A 27,065-nucleotide genomic window follows, 5' to 3' on the forward strand; every position below is an offset into this window, starting at 1 on the left:
ATTTTTACCTTCCCCCAAAGTTGACGTTTATGTCTGGCCCAGTCTCAGCAAGGATCGGGTTTCGGAGCACTACCAGTGTAACAATGGTGGAGGAAAATTTGCCAATACACACGTTCACCGAAATTCCGTCGCCGGAGATATTCTCTTCTCAGATTGAACCCAAAAACATCCCAGCGGTGACTTCTCTAATTGAGAAAATATACGCGTAGTAGTATACAAACACATACTACATGTGTGCGGATGTGCTCAGCAATTTTTTCTTTTTGTTTGGGTTTAGGTCTTCAAGGGATGCATAAAGCATTGGAAAGCTTTCTCAAAATGGAACCCGTCGGACGGTGGCCTAATATACTTGCAGGTTTCCTTTTCCGTTTCGTTGCTTTAAAATTATACTATTAAGTGACGCCTGATTCTGTATCATTAAGCTAAATAAATAAAGGATAGTTAAAATAAAATTAAATTTAGGAGGACTACTGGAAACACCAACTGTTTAGTGATGCCGCCTATGCACTGTAGGGCTGCCGGGTGTTGAGGTCTAGAATTTTCATATGATTGCTAATCACCGAAACTAAATTTGTGTGCCTTTGCAATTAGGTTTTGAAGTCTTAATATGAATTGCAAAAATACTTTCCACAATTTACTAGCAAAACTTTTGCTGCAAAACTATACTGCTGCAGTGTCACGACCCAAAATCACACTTAAGTGTCGTGATGGAACCTAGAGACTAGGTAAGTCTATCACACAACACATCAGATAAAATATAACAACTAATGTTAAATAAAACTGAGAAAATACCCAAAACATAGCCACTATGGTAATACAACCTAGGTTACTCAGACTCTTCAAAAATATTGTTGGGTGCATGTCAGATCCTTCAATTTTAGTGCATTTTTGGAGGATCCGACACGGGTGCGGCATCACTTTTGGAGAGTCCGAGCAACATAGAATACAACAATTACATCCCAAAACCCGATAATACACAATCATAAGCTCTATAAGAGGTACATAATAAGTCTCAAAATACAGTACTGTTTGGGATACAATAAACAACAGTAAGGAAACAATAGAAGGTGACTTCGAGGCCTGCGAGCGGAACAACAGGTATACCTTGAAGTCTTCACAACTCAGCTCAAACTCTAGCGAGCAGCACAATCCGAGGTACCTGGATCTGCACAAAGAATGTGCAGAAGCGTAGTATGAGTATACCATAGTCGGTACCCAGTAAGTATCAAGACTAACCTCGGTGGAGTAGTGTCGAGATTCAAGTCAAGACACTCACTAGTCAAATAACCTGTGCAAAAGAAATATCAAAGACTAGCAACGAGAAGAATAACAGGAGGCAATAACTGTAATTTTATCGGAACAAGTAATAGCAATTCAATACAGATAAGACTCAGTTTCAACAACAAGTCATCCAATAGAATCATACACATACGGCACCTCGTGCCCACATTATCAATCACCCTCGCATGACAAATACCTCGTGCCACATCATAAGTCATACCGCACGGCAAAGGCCTCGTGCCACAATATGAATCCAACTCCGTATTAGTTACCTATAACACGTTCCAGAGAACCATCAAGAATCAAATAAAGTAATGCATGGTAATAACTTTCTTTTTATTTCCAATCCATTACGCTACCAATAGAATATGAGATGACTCCACGTAAGTGAATCTATCTTGATAACCAAAACATCAAGTAATAAAAGAGGCATAGATTGACATGTTAGAAATCACACAACAAATCATGTATAAATGCATGACACACACAAAGAAGTCATAAACACAAACAAGAATGCCCCTTTTTACCACCACACAAACATCATCAATAAATGCCCTCAGGCCATCACATATCATCCTCACATAGCCACCTTTATCTCACTGTTTGCGCAATAATAAAGTAAATGCCCGCCTTGTCTCGCCACACGCATTTTAAAAATCATCCCACCTTGTCTCGCCGCATGTGCAACCCCGATATAACCGACCTTATCTCGCCACATGTGCAATATCAACAATAACAATAGCACGACAGAAACCTCGTGCGAACACCCGAACAATCCGCCCGACAAGTCCACATGTGCCACAATTATAGCAACACAACATGCCAACAATTGTCATCAAGACATAAACTCACAATTTACCAACGCAGTGCACAAGGACAAATCAATAAGCAAACGTGGATGGGTGTACAACATATAATATGAATTCAGTTAACCCAATAGCGACAATCTCACCAATGCCCAACTTGGCTAATTAAGGAGATAGAATCCTAAAACATGATCTCTAGCATGGAACATAAACTCAAATAAACAACCAAAGTGAAAACACGTAATGCAAAGATCTCCCAAGCAATGCAAGGCAATAAGAGCAACCCTGGGTCAAATCCGGTCATAAATCACACATACGACTGTGTACGCACTCGTCACCTCGTGTACACGTCGTTTTCACATAACAAAAATAAGCAATTAACCCAAATCCTAAGGGATAATTCCCCTACACAAAGTTAGGCAGGATAGTTACCTCAATTAGGCCAGATCCTAAGGGATAATTCAATACTCTAAAAATGCTTTTCCTTTAAAATTCACCTCCACTCGGCTCAAATCTAACAAAAAATGATTTAATACTATTACAATGGAAGAGAAACCAATTTCGATTAATAAAGTTAAGATCTTTACACAATTTCCCAAAAGTCAACCCCAGGCTAGCCTGGTCAAAACTCTAGTCGAAGGGTAGATCTTGACTATCCATAACCCCACAAGTCCATATATATGTTTAGTTTTCAAATCCGATTCCAATTCGATTCTCAAATCTCGAATTTTTATTTTTTCAAAACATAGACAAAATTTCCCAAAATTTATCTTCAAATCTCTTGATTTAGATGTTGAAATTCATAAATAATCATGTTATATAATTAAAATTGAGTCAAAATCACTTACCCAATAGCTTTGTATGAAAATACAACAACAACAACAACCACCTAGTATAATCCCACTTAGTGGGGTATGGGGAGGGTAGTGTGTACGCAAACCTTACCCCTACCCTGGAGTAGAGAGGTTGTTTCCAAATAGACCCCCGACATCCTTTCCTCCAAGAACTTCCCACCTTGCTCTTGGGGAGACTCGAACTCACAACCTCTTGGTTGGAAGTGGATGTTGCTTACCATCAGAGCAACCCCTCTTGTCTAGCTTTGTATGAAAATCTCCATCTAAAATCGTCTCCCACTGAGTATAGGGCTCAAAATGTGATAAAATGAGACCAAGTCCCGAAATTCCTCTATTTTGTTCAGTTGCAGAAGTCGCAAGTGCATTTGTGAACCTTCACAAATGCGACCAAAGGATTGCAATTGCGCTGCCTGACAAGCCAAGGGAATGTCGCAAATGCGACTCAGACATCGCATTTGCGAAGTCTGCCCAGGTCGTAAAAGCGACCAGAATGTCGCAAAAGCGACCGGCCTAGACAATGATCCACCTTTGCAATTGCGATCAAGGCATCGCATTTGCGACACCTGACACCCCCGCCCTCTTCGCAATTGTGAACTGGTGTTCGCAATTGTGATAACCGCAGCACCATCACACCAACAGTTCTCAACCATGTCCAAACCAATCCGAAACTCGCCCGAGCCCTCGGGGCTCTATACCAAACATTCGCACAAGTCTAAAAATATCATATGAACTCGCTCGCGAGTTCGAAACACCAAAATAACATCCGAAACCACGAATCAGACACCAAAACACATAGAATTCACAATGAAACTCAAGAATCGCTAAAATCACAGCCAAGCGTCTGATTCCTACCAAACCAACTCGGAATGATACCAAATTTTGCACACATGTTCCAAATGACAAAACAGACCTATTATAAGTATCGAAACCAAAATCCGAACCCGGTAGCCATAAAGTCAACTTATGGTCAAACTTGGGAAATTTCTAAACCTTCAAATTGCTAGCTTTCGGCAAAAAGAGCCAATTCAACCTAGGAACCTCCGAATCCACTTTCGGACATACGCCTAAGTCCAAAATCACCATACAAACCTATTGGAACCATCAGAACACCGTTCCGGGGACGTTCTCATAAAAGTCAAACCTCGGTCAACTCTTCCAACTTAAAGCTTCCAAATTGAGAGTTTCTCTTCCAAATAAACCTCGAACCTCACGAACACCGAAACCAACCATACACACAAGTCGTGGTACATCATATGAAGCTACTCAAGACCTCAAACCACCGAATGGAACACTAAAGCTTAGAACGACCGGTCGGTTCGTTACATACAGGAGGTGGATATCTCCTCGCTTGCCTCTTTACGCATGAAAGACAGCTAACTTATATTCACCTTCCTTTCCATCAGGTTCTTGCAATTAGGAACCTTAGATGTTTAAATTAATCCATTGTTTTTGTTATGCAAGAATTGTTGTAGCAAGCTTGAATAAGAACAATATTAAATTGAGGAAGTGATTACAAGAAGCATAGAGACAGACTTCAAAGGCATTTTTGAACAATTATTGCTGGAAGAGCGAGATAAATGAAAGAGAAATAAATATTTCATTTGCATTTTAGAAGACTTTTTCTGTGCTATTTGTTATCAGATTTCTAGTCTAGGTTTTGCTTCTTTGTCTAAGAGATTCTTACTTAGGAGTCCTCACTGCTTCGTTTCTCTATCGGCTATTAGGATGATGGGGACGATAGAGAGTCCTCTAGGCAGGTCCGATCCTTGCGTCCTTGTATTTTGATTGTTCTTACCGAGCTAGTGAATCTAGGATCTTTCATTTTCTTTTGCAATATTCTTTTTTGGACATGCTAGATGCCTCGTATGTACAATAAGTCAGTAGAAAGAATGTTCTTAGTCACACTCTGTTTATCCTGAAAGGTAATCACCTGAATTTCCACATTATCAAAAAAGAGGGTAATAACTTGAAATAGTCATTCTTCCTTGTAGATTCATGAAGTAGATGCTGGTGATGCTTACAATTACTCTGACAGGGTTTAAAACTTTTACATACACATTTTATATGACTTTAACTGGATTACATGCTAACACAGTTTTGGTACAAGACAGTAAAATTATAATCATGTGAATGAAAAGTAGTACTTGACTATTTGTGAAATTCATATACTCCATATTCATTTTAAAGACAATAGTAACGATGTGTTCTCTCTGGAACTTTCATTTACTTATACTTGACTGTAGGAACGCGTAGGTTCAGTAGTCGTGGAAGCTATGCGGTCCAGATCTGCACCCGTCTTTTATGGTGATATTAGAGGCCATGAAAGGGTAACTTGTTCGTTTTTGAGATATTTGAAGAGCATGAAATGCAAACTCTGTACTCTTGAATGATTTGGTTCAGCTGACCCTTTAACTTATATCACCCTCCATTTCAGGTCCCATTGCAATTCTCTACCTTTATCGAATATTGCTTGTGCCTATTGGAAAATAGGGATGGAAGGCGAGATGCTTTTCTGGAATCTCAGAAGCATAGTCTTGCAGTATCTGACACTGATCAAGCTTTACTTTTTGGAGAAGCTCCTCAGCAATTTTATTTAGCACAGGTGGCAATTTCATTGGCGATAGGAGTGGTCTCATTGCTTTCTTTCTAGTGGAATGCGACTAATACTGGATAAATCTTTTCTTGTTCAGGTACCAATTTTGAATTTTGAGAACAAGGAACACAAGCAACTGGAGTGCCTTGGAGAAGATATTCAAACGGTGTGAGAATGACTGCATTCCCTCTGCCTGATTACCCCTTGCTTTCTGGGCGCAGAATTTCGACTTGATTGACATTTAAACCTCTGCCTTGCAGCCTGTACCTTTGGAGACCAAAAGCCTGGCTTCTGTTAATTTGTGGATGAACAACATGAAGTCTAGATCTAGCACACACTACGATCCGCACCACAACCTCTTATGCATAGTATCTGGGTGCAAGGAAGGTTAGACATATCTGTATTTTAATGGAAAAAACTTCCTTCTCATGCTATGGAACTCTCTTGTGGGTGGTTGCTGGAAGCAATTCCAACATTGTACATTTAGAGGGACCAGAACAACAGTGGACAAAGAAAATTGTATATCGTTCTGAGTATTCTGTTCCTTTTGTCTGTTTGTCTCTCTCTCTTGAACGTTGATGCTTGGGAAGGAAACAGATTAGCTACGTCAGTTTAGTTCTTGGTGGCATAATTTTGTGCCACCTTTAAAGGGCAACCCGGTACACGAAGCATCTCGTATTCACGCAGGGTCTGGGGAAGGGCTGCACTGCAAGGGGTGTGATGTAGGAAGTCTTCCCTAATGCAAGCATCAGTGGCTGATTCCATTGCTCGTACCCATGAGCTATAGGTCATACGGAGACAACTTTACCGTTGCTCCAAGGCTCCCCTTCTCATTCTGTGCCACCTTTGGTTTCTGGAAATCATAGATTGTTATTTCAAAGAAGAAAATGAAGAAAAGAGGAAGATAATGGGATTTTACTATTTATCCAAAATAAAGGATTACATCTGGCTATTTGTTCTCACCTGCTAGGTACATGTAGTAGTAAGAGCTACCACAATTGTCCGTTTTAATAGATCTGGTTTCAATTCTAAGGCCTGAGCCCTGGTGCAACCCAATTACAACAGGAAAGTGTTCTGGGTCTCCTCCCACCGTCCTAACCCATGTCTTAGCTCTATCATATATGTCCTTAATGACCTTAGCACCTCTAGCCTCCAAACATCTCCATAGAACCTCCCTGGAGACTTTTTCATATTCTTTTTCTAGGTCATTGAACACCTTATGCAAGTCCGTCTTCCTCTCCCAATATTGTTCCGCCAATTTCCTTACCAGGTGAATGGCTTCCGTAGTCGATTGCCACAACATGAATCCGAACTGGTTCTCGAAAATAGGCACCTTCCTTCTTACCCTTACCTCTACCAACTTCTACCAAATTTTCAGTGTTCTTTAGCAGCTTGTACCCCTATATGTGTTGCAATTCTGGATATCACCCTTGTTCTCGTAAAATGGAAGTATCGTGCTCCACCTTCATTCTTCGGACATCTTGTTCGTCCTAACAATTCCCTGGTTGATAACCCTATAGTTGTTGCAATTTTGGATATCACCATTGTTATTGTGCAACAGAATCATCGTACTCCATCTCCATTTCGGACATCTTCTTCGTCCTAAAAATGACATTAAACAACCCAGTAAGCCACACCAAGGCTGCCTTGCTCACGTTTTTCCAAAATTTCACCGGGATTTCATCTGGCCTAGTAGCTCCCCCTGCTCATCTTACGCATAGCCCCCTCAACTTCCCTAACCCTATATGCCTACATTACCCAAAATTTTGACGACTCTCGAAGTGCTCCAAATCACCCAACACAATGTTCCTGTCCCCTTCCTAGTTCAAGAGTTTATGGAAGTATGTTTGCCATCTTCGTCTAATATGTGCCTCTTCTGCCAATACTTGACTTTCCTCGTCTTTGATGCACTTTACTTGATCCAGGTCATGGGTCTTCCTCTCTCTCATCTTGGCTAATCTGTACAACTTCTTGTCCCCACCTTTGTACCCAAGTTTTCCATACAAACGTTTAAACGCTGCAGTCTTAGTGCTGTAATCGCTAACTTCGCCTCCTTCTTAGCCTTTTTGTACCATTCCCTATTTGTCCCATTTTATACCGGTCTTAGCTCGTTTTTGTACCGGTCTTAGGCCACTTTATTTGCCTTGGCGATGGATGTTCTGACGCAACACATCCAAGGAGAGGTTCCACGATACTATTTGCAGATGACATAGTACAGACTAACGAGATGCGAGGCGGTGTTAAATGCGATGCTAGAGATTTGGAGACAGTCCCTGGAGTAAAAAGGTTTCCAGTTGAGCAGGACCAAAATAGAATACTCGGAGTGCAAACTCAGTGACGTAATTAATGAAGCAAATATAGCCGTGAGGCTTGATTCACAAGTCATCCCCAAAAGAGGAAGTTTCAAATACCTTGGGTTAGTAATCCAATGTAATGGGAAGATTAACAAGGATGTCACACATCGTATTGGAGGCGGGTGGATGAAGTGGAGGCTCGCATCCGATATTTTGCGTGATAAGAATTTGCCACCAAGACTTAAGGTAAGTTCTACAGAGATGGTTAGATCGACTATGCTGTATGGGGCAGACTGTTGGGTAGTTGACGAATCCCATGTCCAGAAAATGAAAGTGGCAGAAATGAGGATGTTGAGATGGATGTGTGGGCATACTGAGAGAGATAAGATTTGGAATAAAGATATCCAGGACAAGTGGGAGTGGCCCCCGGTAAAGGACAAGATGCGGGAAGTGAGGCTAAGATGGTTTGGGCATGTGAAGAGGAGAGACACAAATGCCTCAGTAAGAAGGTGCGAGAGGTTGGCCTTGGTGAATCTGGGGAGAGGTAGAGGTAGGCCAAAGAAGTATTGCGGAGAGGTGATTAGGCAGAACATGGCGCAACTCCAGCTTACCGAGGACATGACCTTTGATAGGAGGGTGTGGAGATCGAAAACTAGGGTAGAAGGTTAGTAGGTAGTCGAGAGTATTTCTTTTCCATACCAGTAGTATTAATGTTATTCTTGTATCCTTTGATTCTTAGTTTTCTATTACTATATGTTGCCACTTTCGCTCCGGCTATCTTCTTATCTTGTATTTTCTGATTCATAAATTTCTATTACTACATGTTGTCTCTTTCACTCCGGTAATCTTATTATCTTGCTGTTATTATTGCTTGCTGCTACTACTTCTTTTTCACATTTCCTTGAGCTGAGTATCTATCGGAAACATTCTCTCTACCTTCACAAAGTAGGGATAAGGTCTGCGTACACACTGCCCTTACACTGGGTCTTTTGTTGTTGTTGTTGTTGTTGGCTATTATCTCTACAAAATAAAGGATACATGTGGCCTTTTTTTCTGGCCTACTAGGTACAATTGCTAGCCGGAGCTACCACAGTTATCAGTTTTCAATTCATCCGGTTATTGTCCATTAGCAATGAATGATTTTTTATCTCTTTCTGTTTACATATCAACTGCAGTCAACTATGCTGAAATATTCTCCATCCTGAAAATTTGTTGGCCTATTCAAACTTTCTCAAAACTTTTATTTGGTTGGCAGTTACTTTATGGCCCCCTTCTGCAACTCCATACTTATATCCACTACCTCTGTATGGGGAGGCTTCAAACCACAGGTATTTCATCCTATATGTAATTTAGACGTATTTTTTCAGCTCTTTTCGTTTATGGTTAGGCAGAAATTGGATAGTTCAGGCACATAATATGTTGTCCTCTTTTATTCTTTGTTTCCTTGCAGCTCTGTTACTTTAGAAGAACCGAACCTTTCAGTCTACCCAAGGGCAGCATGCCTAAATGGCTTTTCACAGAAGGTTGTTCTTCATGCTGGTGATGCCCTGTTCATTCCCGAAGGATGGTAAGATATTACCCTGTTTTATTTCTTGCTAAAACATGCATAATATGTTTGTTTTCCTCCTTTTCCCCTTCTTTCTAAACATTGTAAACCTCATTTCTCTGGATGTGGATTATCTCATAAAAAAAGTGTTTCATGCTATATGGTCTTTACTGGTCTAGAGAAGAAAATATTCCACTACGCAAAGTCCCCCGGCATAAGTTGTGAGAGAAAATTGGAACTTTTGAATTGCTCGTACAGAAAATGTACAATTTTGACACAATTCACCAGATAATAACTTTTGTTATGTATGCGTCAATTCTAAATTACTCATTTTCGATAATCTTCTGTTTGCATCAGCTGCAAGTGTCGCGTACTGCTTCCATGAATTTCTGTTTGCATCAGCTGCACGTGTCGTGTACTGCTTCCATGAATTTCTGTTTGTCTGCATGTTCTAAGGTTCCAATTCGTTTAGTTTGTACCCATGTATTCTGTCAAAAGAATTGAGAATATCAATTCTGCTATGTGATTGAAACTTAGTACTGGAGTAGTAATTCTATTGGAGTGCCCTTTAACAAAAGCATAAGTAGCACAGAATTTTCTTCCTTGCTTATCTGCATGTTCTGTATATAAATCCAACAGTTATATCTGGATTTCTTTTTGACTACTGGTGGATGCCGTTGATTTTAATTTTAGAATGAATTTATTTTTCACAGAATATGTATATTGGGTTTTGTTTACTCTATTTGTTGGAGATGGAAGCAATATGTACTGTAGGAAACCCTCCGACTTAATCATATGTCTTTCGATGTAGGTCACTAGATCTATCAACTCATTGAATGATGTGTATCCGCAGTGGCTCTGCTGTTATTTATAATTTTCTCCTTTCTTTTTGAATTATTGGATGTACCTAGTCATTAGTGTTGATGTTCTAGGTTTCATCAAGTGGATAGTGAAGCATTAACCATCGCTGTTAATTTCTGGTGGCGGTCCATGACAATATCTGGCATGTTGGAGCATATGGATGCATATTATCTGCGTAGAATACTAAAAAGGTAGTTTTGTCTATCTCGTCTTTTAGATTGATCAGATTTATTGTTGGCTCTTCTGTGGTGTTCATGAAGAAATATTTGACTAATAATTTTGCTCATTGGTGCTCTTCCACCTCTCCACTGGCAATGCAAGATTGATTGATAAGGAAATGGTTAGTTATCCTATATCTCCATTCATCATTTTTTAATTACGTGAAAAATCTCATTTAAAAGTTTAAGCTGTTAGTGAAAGAGAACACTTATTTATATTGGTCTTCGTCATGTCATTTCATGTGGGACATGGATTATTTTGCTTTGGCCTAAGCACATGGAAATTCATTGATAATGGATACGATAAAACTCATTCATTGTTAAATTCGTTGCTGGGACCTTTGCCTGTATTTATACCATATTAAATTGTGGGAAGTACATCATCTAAAAGTTTGAGCTGTTAAACAGGAAATTTCTTATTTCCTTATAATAGCTCAACTGTTGACTTTCACTTGACTAGGCCCTCTGGTAGAAGGTGCCTACAGAAACACCTTGCTGTTTCAAAAGTAGACTATTTTTGGCCTTCACCTCTAACTCATCAAACGGAGTCCTTGTTGGTTCATCCTCCATGTAAACTGATATGTTTCATGCAACATTTCTTTGACTCGATCCTGCACCCTAGAGATTCATCTCATTTTGTACAATCTGTCTCACTTGCATTTGTTAATTGGGTCATGATGTGTCTCAGCTGGCTTCTGTGGGATGTATTTCTTTTTAATCCCTTACTTATCCACCACATTTTTTCCCTTGCACGTCATTCTTTTCTTAATTAAGTTGGGTACGGTTGCCACAAATTTACCTTTCATTAAAAAAATTAGGTAGGGTTGCGACCTCTTTACATTTGCCTTCCTTTCTTGCATTTGATCTCTCCTTCTCTGCATTTTCTTGTTTCTTTTTGTCAGCAATCGGCTTCTTTTCCTCCTCTTCTTATTCTTCATTATTCTTTTGCTTGGTTTTGTATGTTCTCAATATGGCCTCGAAGATGACATGCAATTTTTTAACTGTCCCCTTTAGTGGGTTTTGACTCGTGAAATTCCTCCTAATTTCCTCCTTTTGGCTTTTCCCATTAGAACTTGCCGATGAGGGTAAGCTTACAATCTTTTGCAATCTTGACGAAGTAGTCCTGATCTGAAAAGGAATACGGCAGGTTTACCCATATGTGTTCCCTTTTTATTTCAATTGGGCTGAGATTTGAGCTTCATGGCAGATTTGCCTTGACCATTGCAGAAAAGGGCTACGGGGCTTCACCGTTGTCTGAACAGGTCTGGTAGGTGGTCAGAGCACTGTGTTCTTGTTTTGTTGTTAGGTGACAGTCAATTTTTTTTTTGGGGGGGTGGGGGAGGTGGGTGGGATGGAGAGGCTGGGTTGCTTTGTGCTACTGAATTTTTTTGACTGAAGCTGGGTCTGTTGATTTCAAGATGCTTTTAGCTGGTATGATGGGTTGGATTGGTCGGAAATGGCTGGGTGGAGCTGGAGGGTTCGTTGAAGGCTATGTGACCCGGGTTTGCTAGGTGTCATCCATGTGTTAACTACGTGTCTGAGTACATGGAGGAGAGTTAATGTCTATAAGGATTTGGTTTGTTGAGTTGGAGGCGAAACGCAAAAATGGTCCACTTTTAGAACGGTGATGGTGTTTTTGTTGACAACTTCAAATGGAGGGCCTAGTTGAGCGACAATCTAATAGTTGATGGGTAAATTTGAACCTTTTCCCTTATAATAATCATTTTAATAGCCAGTTTCAAGATGCTTCTGTGCTTCATTTGTGGGATGGAAATCAGTGATTCTGTCCTTTCAGGATCAGATGAATCATATATGTTTAGCATTGACATCCGTTCATGTTCAGCTATTGGGTTGTCATGAAAAAGATAGAGTACATAGATTGTCAGATTAAACAGGTTCAAATTGAGAAGTACTCAATAATTTAAACCTTTCATTGGCTTTGATTCCAATGACCAGATGTTGGTCAAACAAAGGAATAAATAAAACCAGAACTCTGGTTGGTATTTTGGTGATTAAGACTTCAAAGAATTGGTCAAACATTAAAGATCCATCTGGTTATATATGAAATGTGTAATGCATGGAGTATGGGATAAACAAAAGAAAGCTTTGATGAGTTGATGGAAGACAGTAGAGGGGTGACTTGGGAGATCATGACAGACAATAGTCTGTAAAACTGTATGTTGAGTATTGACGTTGTAAGAAAATTGTCATTGATTAGCCCACGGCGATGAAAAAACCTTATCAAAAATATAAAAAAATAAGGAAAAGAAAATTGACATTGGGGTCTAAACTCAATCTAAAAAGTTATCTCATGAGGCAAGGGCAAGATCATATAAAGTCAGTATAAGCGATACCCTTAACAACGTGGGACTGTAATACCCTATCACACTTCCAGGGTTGGACATCTAGAGTGTGTGTAACATATCATGGGAACTCAACATTGGCTAACCAAACATGAGGGATGACTGTGGCTCTGATACCATGTTAGCTAGCTCATGAGATAGAAAGTGTCCAAAATCGTATGTAGAGATTAAAACCAATATCTTCAACTGCTGTGGGACTCTAATATACACCAAGAAATTTTCAAGTGAGGAAGACCTGTTTGGTAACATTTGAATGCAGTTGGTGATGATGGAGGAGGTAAGACTATGATTTAGATGGATTAAGGAAAGTAGTTCTTTCAACTTGTTTTGACTTGTGATAAAGCACTATTGTTTTATCCTGAGAAAAAGCTGTTTTTCTTAGCAAACTTGAGGTTGTACTTTTAATTGGACTGAATTGTTAAACATCAATGCAGAGATCGATTTACCATGTTGTTGGATAATAAGTATACACATGATTTTTTCATTTCTCCCTCTTTTGTGACCAGGGCAGAATAAGATGCTGCATTTTCCTTCAAGTAGTATGGATAAAACTATGACTTGTACGACTTCCCAGCCTAATGATGCATACAGAGGTAATCATTTTCTCTATTTGTTAGTTTTGAATATTAACTTTTGCACATTTTCACTTCTGGGGTCTTCTTAATACCTATATAGGAGAAAAACTGACATGTATATAGGCCAGTCGTGTGCTCTAAGTACTGTAATTCTATTCTCTAGATCATGGAGAACAGAGAATCAGCACGAATTGTGGCAACGGAAGTTCAAATGATGAGCTTAGGTCAAAAGTGATGCTGCAAGATTTGGAGCCATGTGCATCACAGTCTCTAAATGAACTTATTTCTTTGGTCCATGACTGTCTCAATCCTAGCAAGCCGACGGGATTGGAGTATACAGATAATTCATCTGCTAAGGAGAATGATGAGACGAATAAAAGAGAAGAGGACTTGTGTAGCATCAACGATGATCCAGTTACTAATCTTATTTTGACTCTTCATCCACTTACAATCCAGAGTGTCTTTCTTGCAATGGCGGTGAGTTCATTTTTAACCATTTTGATGAATCTTGGTTATCTTGGGCCCATATTATTATTCTTAACTTCTTCTCTTTCCTTTCAGCTTTACTTTTTTTTCTGTTTCCTCTGCATCTTTTAGTTCTCAAAGGAGATTGCATACACTATAGTCCAACTGGATAAAACAAAAAGGTTGAGAAACTGTCCTGCTTCTTTGGGGGTGAAAAGTGTGGTTGGGGTGGGTGGGTGGGCTTGTAAGTAGAAACATCATATTGGCAGATATATGATCATTGGTTATTTGATTTATACCATGTTTTTCCTGATAAATTGTGATTCAATATTTTTAAGGATGCAATAGCATCCAATGCTATAATTTAAGTTCTGTTGGACATTTTTTATACAAGCTTATTACTTCCGTGTTTGTAGGGTGGAAACCAGTGTGTAGGCATGTTAAAATTATTGGATTCAAATTCAATAAATAACTTGGATTATATTTTAAATATACTAATCCAAATAAATATTATGGGATATTATAATTGAACTAATTATACAAGTCCAATATATATGGATTAAATAAATAAGTCTTAATCCATTGAGCTAGCCCATTTAATTGGGCTAAAGTGATGAGCCCACTTCATTAAGCCCAAGATTTTATCTTCCTAGAGGCCCAAATTGACGCCCACGTGTCAAATGACATGGTGCCAAGTCAAATGGAAGGACCAATAGGATTGTGACACGTGTCAAAATGACAAGGCATGCCAAGTCACACTAAAAGGCTAATGAAATCGCGCCACGTGTGCAAGTGACATGTTCTGGCCAATCAAATGCGGCCATGACACACTTCAATTTGATTGGTCGGAAAGAGTTTGTTCTTATATAACTCTTCCCCCCACAATTATAAATAGGGGTCTTCATAACCCAGAAAAAGGACACCAGAAGTTATAACAAGAAGCAAGAGAAAGCTCGTGGATCAAACACCGCAAATTTCTCTACAAGTTTCAAGCTTCAAGCAATCAAGTTCAAGAAATCAAGTTCAAGCTCAAGAACGAAGAACAAATCAAGTTCAAGCTCAAGAACGAAGAACAAATCAAGTTCAAGCTCAAGAACGAAGAACAAATCAAGGTCAAGTTCAAGCGATCAAGCTAAAGCTCAAGAACAAGATCATCATTCGTGGCAACAAATACATATTCAAGATCAAACTCAAAGGCCCTTGAATTTATTTACTATTGAAAAGAAGAATCAGAGGATTCATAGAGATTGTACACTCAAATATTCGAAATCAAATACTACGATTGTTGCGATATTTTCGGTCTTGATTTTATTTTCTCGAACCAAATTTATTGTCTACAAATTCTGGCACGCCCAGTGGGACAATCTCTACCTCTCATCTCAACCTTTCAATCACCAAAGTTCAAGAACATTGAAATGGCTTCAAAGAAAATCAACTCCGGTTCAACTTCCACCAAGGCTGCTAACTCCAGGTTCTATAATGATTTCGGTAACATCCTCGATGTTACCTTTGGAAGCTTTGGACCAGTTACGAGGAGCAAAGCAAGCTCTTTAGGACAACAGGCACCCCAAGAGCCGTCCGCATCAACCCCTGTTTTCAGATCTTCATCCTCAAAAGGAGCAAAATCTTCCACAAACGCATCTGAAGGAGGAAGCGATGTTGCTGAAAAGATCAAGAAAACTCTTGCTCTGCTTGACCTCTCCGGATCCAAGCACTCTGCTATGAAGGAAGATGATGATGCTTCAAGTGGTGGATCCTACTTACACCGCATAACGTGAGCCAATCAAGGATAAATCTGTGTGAAAATCCATGCTACTCTCCATCGTCCACGACAATCATGCAAGCCATGGTGACAAACACTTCATTTATAGAGGAGCAATTGGCAAACTTGACAGAAGCAATCGCTGGCTTGACCAAATGCATGCAAAATCAAGAGGCTAGAATTGACAAGCTAACAGACAGGGTGGGAATCTTGATGGAAGAAGAATCCACCCATGCACCCGGCAAGCTTCCAGAGGTTCTAGAGAGTGACTCTCCCTCGAGACAAACAACATCCACTAAGGCTATCCCTGTCTCATCTGAAGGGATGATTCCAATCGATCAATTGAAGGAGTTCATTGAAGGAACCATTAAGAACAAATATGAAGTTGCTGTCAAATCCTCCCTTACATATGCAAAGCCGTACACTGCAAGGGTCGATATGTTGAAGATGCCTGCTGGCTATCAACCTCCGAAGTTTCAACAGTTTGATGGTAAAGGTAACCCAAAGCAACATGTTGTGCACTTCGTGGAGACGTGCAATAATGCTGGGACTTATGGAGATTACCTCATCAAGCAGTTTGTCCGCTCGCTAAAAGGAAATGCTTTTGACTGGTACACGGACCTCGAGGCTGGATCTATCGATAGCTGGGATCAACTAGAGCAAGAGTTCCTCAATTGCTTTTATAGTACGAGATGTACTGTGAGTATAATAGAACTTACAAATACTCGTCAACGAAAGGGGGAACCAGTTATCGACTTTATCAATCGGTGGAGGAATTCAAGCCTCAACTGCAAAGACATGCTTAGTAAAGCTTCGGGCATAGAAATGTGCATCCAAGACATGCATTGGGGATTGCGCTACATCTTGCAAGGTATCAAGCCTGGCACATTCGAAGAACTTGCAACTCGTGCCCATGACATGGAATTGAGCATGGCCTCCGCTGGAAATGAAAGGCTGCCCATCTATGAACCTCGCAAATGGAATGACAAGCAAGAAGTCAGGAAGTGGGGCAAGTTCGTACCCAAGTCTGAAAGCAAAGAAGCTATGAATGTCAACATGTCACCTATGAAGTTCACGACGAAGGTGAGCAAGAAGCAGAGTATGAAATCCACTTCTTTTCACGATAAGCCAAGTGGAAAGTTGACTCTAAAAGAAATGCAAGAGAAAGAATACCCACTTCTAGATTCCGATGTGCCAGCTATCTTTGAAGAACTCCTTGAGTTAAATCTCATTGAGCTTCCAGAGATGAAGCGGCCAAATGAAGTTGGGAAAACAAATGACCTAAACTACTGCAAATATCACCGACTTGTAAGCCACCCTCTGGAGAAGTGCTTTGTCTTCAAGGCTAAAGTCATGGATTTGGCTCGCGAAAAGAAGATCGTGCTTGAAGATGAGAAAGCAAGCGCAGACCAAGTTTCTATCACCTTTGGCTCATTCAATCTAGAGGAGTTATGCAGTTTAAAAGGAATCAAAAATGAAGAATTACCGTAGAACAACAAAGTTGAAGACGACCAACCTGATAATGATGAAGGTTGGACGTTGGTGATTCGTCGTAGGCGCCACAAAAGGAGCCCACGAAAAGAATCAGTCGAACAACCAACAAGGAAGATGATGGTAAAAAGACCAATGAAAAAGAATACAGTTAGGCATTTGAAGAAAGCAAAAGTGGAGACGCACCACCCTCAAAAGCCATGACATCCAGTGACCTTGGAGTTCTTACCAAGTTGGTTCCGCACGAAGATTTCCCATGAGGGCATTGATGCCTCTTGTTGCCATGCTGACAAAGGGGAAGAAAAGAGTGATGACCTACCGTTGGCGCCATCTTCGGAAAAACCCATCGAGTCCACTCCTCAAGAAGTTAATGCTTGTGAGGAAAAGGTCACGTTCACAAATGACGATCTTTTGCTAGGTGACACTCCTCATAACCGCCCATTGTACCTGGTTGGCTATATGCGCGGCGAAAGGGTAAATCGAATTTTGGTTGATGGAGGATCCTCAGTGAATATTTTGCCAATACATACTGTGAAAGAACTTGGTATTCCCATGAACGAACTCTCAGAAAGTCGTGTGATGATCCAAGAATTCAACCAAGGGGGGCAAAGAGCCATAGGCGCGATCAGGCTGGGAATCACTATTGAAGATATGCAATCAAGTGCATGGTTGCATGTGATCGACGCGAAAACTTCATACAATGTTTTGCTTGGGAGGCCTTGGATACATGAGAATAAAGTAGTTCCATCTACCTACCATCAATGTTTAAAATACTACGAGGGTGAAGTCGAGAAGACGGTAGTTGCTGATGATGAGCCATTCACCGAGGCTGAGTCACACTTCGCCGATGCAAAGTTCTACTTGAAGAACTGCGTTGTGAAGGAGTTGAAAGCTGATGATGGCATGAAAAGCAAGAATAAAGAGCCCTCAACTAAAAGAGAAATGTGACTACTGGTGAAGCCAAAGCTGTTAGTAAGGAGGTACAACCCAATGCGAGTAAATCTTATAGAGGGAATATTACGTCTTATGGCAAGAAAGTAAGTCCGGCGCTCCAATATGTCCCTAAAAGGAAGAAAAGACGAAGGTGAACCATCTAATCGCCAAGCTAACATGCTAAAGGAGTTAACTCTTTCGGTTAAACGAATTAAGGCAGTAAAGTCGTCCTCAATGCTGCTTGCAGGGTTTGTAGCCCAAAATCGTTTGCAGAATGTAGCACTCCCTACAAAGCGAACAGATGAAGGTTTTGACCCTAACGCTTACAAGCTATTTGCAAAAGCTGGATACGATCCCAATGAGCCGTCAAAGTTAGGGAAGCTCCTATCAGAAGCTGCAACGAGGCAACCACGTGAAGGTTTGGGATACAAGCAACCGTCACCAGTGCGCATCTCAATAAGAAGGGCGAGCAACAATTATATCACTGTAGAAGATGAATCAGCCGCTTCTAACAAGCCTTCTGTCTTTGATCGACTTGGAAAATCACCTGTGAGGACCTCCGTGTTTGAAAGATTGGGTCCACTAAAGAAGGGGAACAAGTTCCGGAGAAATTCTCAAAGCATAAGGACACCCGCTTCACCCAAAATCCATGAGATCTCTAAGGGTTTCCAAAGTTTGGTTCCTTCTAGAATGAGGCGACAAACAAAACTTGTTGTTTCATGTAAAGAAGTACCAAAGGTAAAGCCATATACTGTGGTCTATACTAAGGAACGTGATGAAGACGAAGAAAGTGTGGGTTCTTCGTATCATGTTACTGTACAAGTCGAGAATGGCATTCCATCTTCAATGGAAGATAATGCGGAATTGGAGGATGTTTCACCGTGTTATCACATATCCTTCAATGATGGAGACCCTCAAGAAGATGAAGATGTGAAAGATGCTCCACCTGAACTTGAAGAAGGAGTGAAGACGACAGTTGATGCCTTAAAAGAAGTTAACCTTGGCACCGATGAAGGACCAAGACCCACCTACCTAAGTGCTTTACTAGAAGCTGATAAAGAGAGCACTTATATTGAGTTACTCAAAGAGTTCAGGGATGTCTTTGCTTGGAGTTACAAAGAGATGCCTGGCTTGGACTTGAAAGTAGCAGTCCATCACCTTGCAGTAAAAAATGGTGCTCTTCCTGTTAAACAAGCTCAAAGGCGTTTTAGGCCAGACTTGGTTCCCTTGATTGAAACCGAAGTTAACAAACTCATCGAAGCTGGCTTTATTCGCGAAGTTAAATACCCAACATGAGTTTCAAGTATAGTCCCTGTATGGAAGAAGAATGGCCAGATTCGAGTGTGCATTGACTTTAGAGATCTCAACAATGCATGTCCGAAAGATGAATTTCCGCTTCCTATTCCAGAGCTGATGATCGATGCTACTACTGGTTACGAGGCGATGTCTTTCATGGACGGTTCGTCGGGCTATAACCAAATACGCATGACACCAAAAGATGAAGAGCTTACTGCATTCCGTACCCCAAAGGGTATTTATTGCTACAAGGTAATGCCTTTTGGCTTGAAGAACGCGGGTGCTACTTACCAAAGGACTATGCAGAATATTTTCGACGATCTTCTCCACAAGAATGTCGAATGCTATGTTGACGACTTGGTGGTGAAATCAAGAGAGAAGGGCGACCACATGAAAGATTTGAGGATGGTATTTGAATTGCTCCGGAGATACCAACTTAGGATGAACCCATTGAAATGTGCCTTTCGAGTTACTTCTGGAAAGTTCCTTGGTTTCATTGTCCGATATCGAGGGATCGAAATTGATCAAGCCAAAGTGGATGCCATTTTGAAAATGCCTGAGCCTCGAGATATCCATGAATTGAAAAGTCTGCAAGGAAAGCTAGCATACCTTAGAAGATTCATATCAAACCTGGCTGGGAGGTGCCAACCATTTAGTCGCCTCATGAAGAAAGGCGTTCCTTTCAAGTGGGACCAGGCTTGTAGCAATGCCTTCGAAAGTATCAAAACCTGCTTGATGAAGCCTCTAGTTTTAACAGCTCCTATACCTGGAAAGCCATTGATACTATACATTGCGGCGCAGGAAAGGTCTATTGGAGCACTGTTGGCCCAAGAAAATAGTAAGGGGAAAGAAAACTCTCTTTACTACTTGAGCAGGATGATGATACCTAACAAGTTGAATTATTCGCCAATTGAAAAGTTGTGTTTGGCGCTAGTCTTCTCAATTCAAAAGTTGAAGCACTACTTTCAAGCTCATGTTGTCCGTCTTGTTTCTAAAGCAAATCCCATCAAGTTCGTGATGTCAAAACCTGTTCTTAGTGATCGACTAGCGAGATGGTACCTCCAATTTCAACAATTCGAGATTTTGTACATCCCTCAAAAGGCTGTAAAAGGGCAAACATTGGCAGACTTCTTGGCAGATCATCCGATACCTGAGGATTGGGAGCTAACTGATGAGTTACCTGATGAGGACGCAATGGTCGTTGAAGTTCAACCTCCATGGAAGATGTACTTTGATGGTGCTGCGCATCGTGGGGGAGCCGGGGCTGGCGTAGTATTTGTCACTCCCCAAGGTGAAGTCTTACCCTACTCCTTCACCTTGACACAACTCTGTTCCAACAATGTTGCTGAGTATCAAGCATTAATACTTGGGCTTGAAATGGCCGTTGATATGAAGCAATTGCAACTACAAGTCTTTGGTGACTCCCAGTTAGTGGTCAATCAACTTTTGGGTAACGAGGTCAAAAAGCCTGAACTACGCCCATATCATGATTACGCTAAAAAGTTGATGGGGTGGCTCGGGGATGTGACTATTCAACATGTGCCAAGGAAAAAAAATAAGAAGGCTGATGCTTTAGCTGCTCTAGCTTCATCATTGCCCTGCCTGACCAAGCGCAAGTTACCGTCTGCTAAAAATGGGTAGTACCGCCGCTAAATGAGGCTGAAGGTGAAGAAAACGAACTCAAGCATCTTGTTGCTGTTTCTGAAGTTGAGAAAGAAGAATGGCGACAACCCATTATCGACTACTTATGCTATGGGATACTTCCAGAAAATCTGAGGAGAAGGACTGAAATCCGTCGTCGCGCACCTCACTTCCTTTACTACAAGGATACTCTATACAGAAGGTCGTTCGAGGGAGTACTCTTGCGATGCCTAGGAGAAGAAGAAGCGCTCCAAGCTTTGCAAGAGGCACATTCTGGGGTATATGGGTCACACCAGTCTGGACCAAAACTCCACTTCCATATAAAAAAGGATGGGATATTATTGACCAACGATGGTAAAAGATTGCTTGGACTACGCCCGAAGATGCAAGGCTTGTCAATTCCATGCGAATTTTATTCATCAACCTCCTGAAGTGTTGCACCCAACTGTTGCATCCTGGCCATTTGACGCTTGGGGATTGGATGTTGTTGGACCACTGCCAAAGTCCTTTGGTGGCCACCTATACATCTTGGCTGCAACTGACTACTTCTCAAAATAGGTTGAAGCGGTTGCTCTTAAGGAGGTAAAGAAGGAAAATGTTGCAAGTTTCATCCGAGTAAACATCATCTATCGCTTTGGCATTCCCCGTTACATAATAACGGATAATGGCAAGCCGTTCGACAATAGGTTGATGAACAAGATTTGTGAGCTCTTTGGTTTCAAGTAACGTAACTCTTCGATGTACAATGCTGCCGCCAATGGTCTAGCCGAGGCATTCAACAAGACTCTATGCAACTTGTTAAAGAAAGTCGTCTCCAAATCCAAACGAGATTGGAATGACCGTATGGAAGAAGCTCTATGGGCATATAGGACGACTCACCGCACGCCAACACAGGCGGCTCCTTATTCACTCGTTTATGGAGTCGAAGCCGTCTTGCCACTTGAGCGTCAAATACCTTCGTTACGACTGGCTATTCAAGAAGGGATCACCGATGAAGAAAATGCTCGACTTCGATTAGCAGAGTTGGAAGCTCTTGATGAAAAGAGATTGGAAGCTCAACAGAGTCTTGAATGTTATCAAGCTCGATTATCTCGCGCCTTCAATAAAAGAGTTCGCCCGAGATCCTTTCAAGTAGGAGATCAAATCCTTGCCGTGCGAAGACCCATAATTACTTCCCATAAACCTGTAGGGAAGTTCACTTCAAAATAGGATGGGCCATATGTCGTACAAGAAGCTTACTCAAGTGGGGCTTACGAGTTGGTTGATGAAGATGGCATGAGAATCGGCCCTATCAATGACAAGTTTTAAAGAAGTATTATCCTTGAAGCTGCAACGCTCTTTGACACACAAGCCTAAACTGCATGTTGCTACACTTCTGGCCCGCATGAGTCTAAACTATATACGACCCCTACAAAAAAAAAATGAGTCCGCTAGGTTGAAAACTTCGAAAGAGGCGGCCTAGGCAAAAGTTAGGACATAAAAAAAATCACCTGTTTTGAACTACGGTAATACTTGATCCTCTTCACCGAGGTACGTAGACAGCTTAGAGTTTCATTCTGAGTTCAGTCGCATGATTTCAAAAGATATGTAGTGCCCGAATTGTTGTCCGAGTGAAGTATGAAAGGAATGTAAAATCAAGCTGAAACGCCATCCTCCTGTTGAACTTTGGATCCCATTTGATTTGATGGGGGCAAGTTGCTATGGTAAAATGGTGTCTTCACTGAAATGAAGACAATATTTGCATCAAAGTCCGGGGATACGCTATATCTTCATGTTCGCATAACCTTCAAGTTTCTTAGTCTTCATATCCGCTCACTGCCCTAAAAAAAGGGAAGAGTAACAATCGCAGTCTTGAAAGAGAGCATAGATAAGTAAAAAAGAATCGCCTCAGATATAAAAAAAAATGGGGGGGGGGGGATGTCTGTGTCGGACTTCTTTTAACTGTTTTCGTTACGAACTTTTAAAAGTGTTCGTCTTGAACTTTTAAAGACATCCGAATTTTAACGGTTTTCGTTGCGAACTTTTAAAGGTGTTCGCCTCAAACTTTTAAAGGCATCCGAATTTTTAAAGGTTTCCATGGCGAACTTTTAAAGGTGTTCGTCTCGAACTTTTTATGGTGTTCATCTCGAACTTTTAAAGGCATCCGAATTTTTAAGGTTTTCGTTTCGAACTTTTAAAAGGCGTATATTTCAAACTTTTAAAGGTGCTTGTGAAGGTGCTCGTGACGAACTTTAAAGAGTCCCCATTGCCGACTTTTAAAGATTTCTACCATGAATTATTAAGAGTCTTCATTACAAACTTTTAAAGGTCTTCGCCACAAATTTTAAAGGTCTTCATCGCAGAATTTTATGGGATTCGCCGCAAATTTTAAAGGTCTTCATCGCGTGCTTTTAAAGGTCTTCACCAGAACTTCTAAAGGTCTTCAGTGTGAAATTTTAAAAATCTCGGCCACGAGCTATTAAGGATCTTTTACGCGAGCTTTTAACGGTCTTCGCCACAAATTTTAAAGGTCTTAATCGCAGTCTTTTATGGGCTTCACCGCAAATTTTAAAGGTCTTCATCGCGTGCTTTTAAAGGTTTTCACCAGAACTTTTAAAGGTCTTCACTATGAACTTTTAAAGATCTTGACCACGAGCTTTTAAGGATCTTTGCACGAACTTTTAGGGGTCTTTGCCGCAAAATTTAAAGGTATTCATCGCGAACTTTTAAAGGTCTTCGTTGTGAACTTTTAGAGATCTCGACCACGAGTCGCCCCAAATTTTAAAGGTCTTCACCATGAACTTTTAAAGGGCTCCACCGTGAACTTTTAAAGGTCTTCACCGCGAACTTTTAAAGTTCTTGACCACGAGCTTTTAAGGATCATTGCGCGAACTTTTAAAGGTCTTCACCGCAAATTTTAAAAATCTTCATCACGAACTTTTAAAGGCCTTCGTCTCGAACTTATAAAGGACTTCGTAGTTTGAAGAAGTTACGTCTAAAAAGAAAAAAAAAGACAACAGGTAACACAGGGAAGAAAAGCACAAGAAAAGAAGAAGAATTACCTTCGCGTCAATGCTTCCAATTCGTCAAAAGTAAACTCAAGTGGCTTGCGAAGACTGCGAATTGATGCTCAACAATTATGAGCACATGGGTTTATAAAAGATGGCAGGGAAGATTTATTCTCGATGTGGGATCAACTGTTAAGGCGACTGGAATTCGTTCCAAACACAAAAACGGAGTGAGTAATTGGAAACAAAAAAGGATATCTTTGCCTCCTAAGAGTCGAATAGTCACGACAGTGTTCTTATTAGAGACAAAAAGGGAGTGCTTTGCCAGGAGAAGATGGCAAACCAAGTTCCATAAGGATTACAAAGCCATGTGAGGGAGTGCAATGTGATCTTGGAATTTAAATTTTATACTAGCTTTTACATTCCTTGTGTTTGAGGCATATAACAATGATATTTGAAATATAAAGTTCAAATACTTTAATATTTCATATGATTAATTCAAGCCAGTTCAAGTATACTAATATGGATACTTCAAGCCTGGTCTTCAAAAGTTTAGACACCCCGACGAGTCTTGAAGTAGGGGGCATTTGTAGGCATGTAAAAATTATTGGATTCAAATTCAATTAATAACTTGGATTATATTTTAAATATACTAATCCAAATAAATATTATGGGATATTATAATTGAACTAATTATATAAGTCCAATATATATGGATTAAATAAATAAGTCTTAATCCATTGAGCTAGCCCATTTAATTGGGCTAAAATGATGTGCCCACTTCATTAAACCCAAGATTTTATCTTTCTAGAGGCCCAAATTGACGCCCACGTGTCAAATGACATGGTGCCAAGTCAAATGGAAAGGCCAATAGGATTGTGACACGTGTCAAAAATGACAAGGCATGCCAAGTCACACTAAAAGACTAATGAAATCGCGCCACAGGTGCAATTGACATGTTTTGGCCAATCAAATGCGGTCATGGCACACTTCAATTTGATTGGTCGGAAAGAGTTTGTTCTTATCATAACTCTTTCCCCCACAATTATAAATAGGGGTCTTCATAACCCAGAAAAAGGACACCAGAAGTTATAACAAGAAGCAAGAGAGAGCTCGTGGATCAAACACCGCAAATTTCTCTACAAGTTTCAAGCTTCAAGCAATCAAGTTCAAGAAATCAAGTTCAAGCTCAAGAACGAAGAACAAATCAAGTTCAAGCTCAAGAACGAAGAACAAATCAAGTTCAGCTCAAGAACGAAGAACAAATCAAGGTCAAGTTCAAGCGATCAAGCTAAAGCTCAAGAACAAGATCATCGTTCGTGGCAACAAATACATATTCAAGTTCAAGCTCAAAGGCCCTTGAATTTATTTACTATTGAAAAGAAGAATCAGAGGATTCATAGAGATTGTACACTCAAATATTCGAAATCAAATACTACGATTGTTGCGATATTTTCGGTCTTGATTTTATTTTCTCGAACCAAATTTATTGTCTACAGAGTGTATTAGCATTCTTAAAATCAAAATAGGTAGAATCCGTATTTAGCTATACTGGACAAGTATTTCCTGCTAATATTTAAGTGAGTGAGCCTTATCCTTCAAATGCTTTAGCATCTTGGAGGCTGGACAAACTTTTGGAGTATGTGATTTGTTTTCTCATGGTTTGTTTTTATCTTCCTCCTTTTTTTCCCTGAGACCACCTTGTTTTTTGTAGAGTCAGCTGCTGTTTTATTAAGGCTTTCTCCATGCATTATTCATCCCAATCCTTTCAGCTCTCCGTGGTATTTTCCTTCCCCTTTCATTGCTTTAATGAAGCTAAATTCTCATTTTCAGAACAATTTTCCAAGAACACTGGAGGCCTTAGTACTGCATGTACTTACTCCTGTTGGATCAGAGATCCTCACTCGAAAATTTGAAGAGATGGATCAGCTAATTTCAGGAGAAGACCAGTATGTTTTGTCTGCATGCATTTCTGTGGACTAGAAAATTTCTATTGCTCCTAACGTCCCAGTTTCCTGTGATGTGTACAGGAACGAATTCTACCGGATCTTTTATGGCGTGTTTGATGACCAGTCTGCCGCAATGGATGCACTTTTGAATGGCAAAGAGTTAGTTGCTCGTCAGGTGCGTCTTTTAGATCCTTAAGGTTAAATGCAACTTATCTGCTATTCAACTATTACATGCACAGTGTCACTTTTTATTATGCTGGTATCTGTATTTCCTGGTGAAAGGGAATGAAATTTATATTTATTGTTATTTTTGTTGCTCTTTCTCGATGATATGAATAAAATATCGTCGTTGTAACTGGTGGTAAAATCATTTGACGGATGACCAATCTACTTAATATCTGGACCAAAATGAGCGTGGCGCATCTGTCCAACCTTTTTGTTGCTTTGAGCAAGTTCTCAAGGGGTTGTACTAGGGTCCTCTGAGCTATTTAGTCTTTCAACATATAGCGTTCTCTGATGTTGATCAGTTAAAGTACAGGCTCTAAAATTGTTTGATCTGATTTGACCCTTTTCGTGTTTGTGATATTTATTTATGCACTCGTACATACTACATGAAGCAAAATGTCTTCTCTCTAGTGTCAACTTCATTTTTCTCTTAGTTGTATTAGTATGAGATGTCAATGGTTAATAATGGATTTACTTCAATTGAGTTCTCGTCATTAGTCCGTACTGGAGAATGAGAAAAACCAATATGACTTACCCTTGCTTATTATGACATTCAGGCATTTGAAAATGTGCTCGATCAGTACATGGGAATTAATCTTGATGGGCCAAAACCAGCAGCCAAATAGGTTACCAAGCACTTCAATGAGAATATCGGTCCCTCTCAAATTGGATTCACGCCAGAGTCCTTTCCTCATCCACCCTTTTCCTCTTCATTTGGTATCATGCTGCTGTAACCCTATATTACTGAGGTCCTTACAAAATTTAGCTGCCATTTATTGCGTGCTTTTGTAGATTCTGTGCAACAGAATTTCATATTGAAGTTCAGATTTTTCCTGTTTATATTGTATAATACCTAAAATATTTTGGATTAGAGAGTTGCGTTAATTTAGAAGTGATTCTTTTATTAATAGAAATTCTTGATATG

The 27,065-nt window shown here is 40.2% G+C and overlaps 1 protein-coding gene across 2 annotated transcripts; it reads left to right on the forward strand.

Annotated features, from left to right (window-relative positions):
• On the forward strand, positions 1–27,065 carry LOC107764731 (lysine-specific demethylase JMJ31). 2 transcript variants are annotated; one of them, XM_075244013.1, is made up of 15 exons: positions 9–176; positions 278–355; positions 5,185–5,268; positions 5,376–5,543; positions 5,632–5,700; positions 5,795–5,921; positions 9,084–9,156; positions 9,279–9,395; positions 10,307–10,426; positions 10,557–10,575; positions 13,328–13,409; positions 13,555–13,868; positions 25,800–25,915; positions 25,997–26,090; positions 26,698–27,065. In XM_075244013.1, exons 1-15 carry the CDS (start codon positions 30–32, stop codon positions 26,764–26,766), a joined length of 1,677 nt encoding a protein of 558 aa, XP_075100114.1. In that variant the 5' UTR covers positions 9–29; the 3' UTR covers positions 26,767–27,065. The 2 variants fall into 2 exon arrangements, with proteins under 2 accessions (XP_075100115.1, XP_075100114.1); XM_075244014.1 differs by lacking the exons at positions 25,997–26,090; positions 26,698–27,065 and having other exon boundaries at positions 1–176; positions 25,681–25,818.

This window comes from Nicotiana tabacum, chromosome 22, assembly GCF_000715075.1.
Source record: "Nicotiana tabacum cultivar K326 chromosome 22, ASM71507v2, whole genome shotgun sequence".
In the NCBI taxonomy this organism is placed as follows: Eukaryota; Viridiplantae; Streptophyta; class Magnoliopsida; order Solanales; family Solanaceae; genus Nicotiana; species Nicotiana tabacum.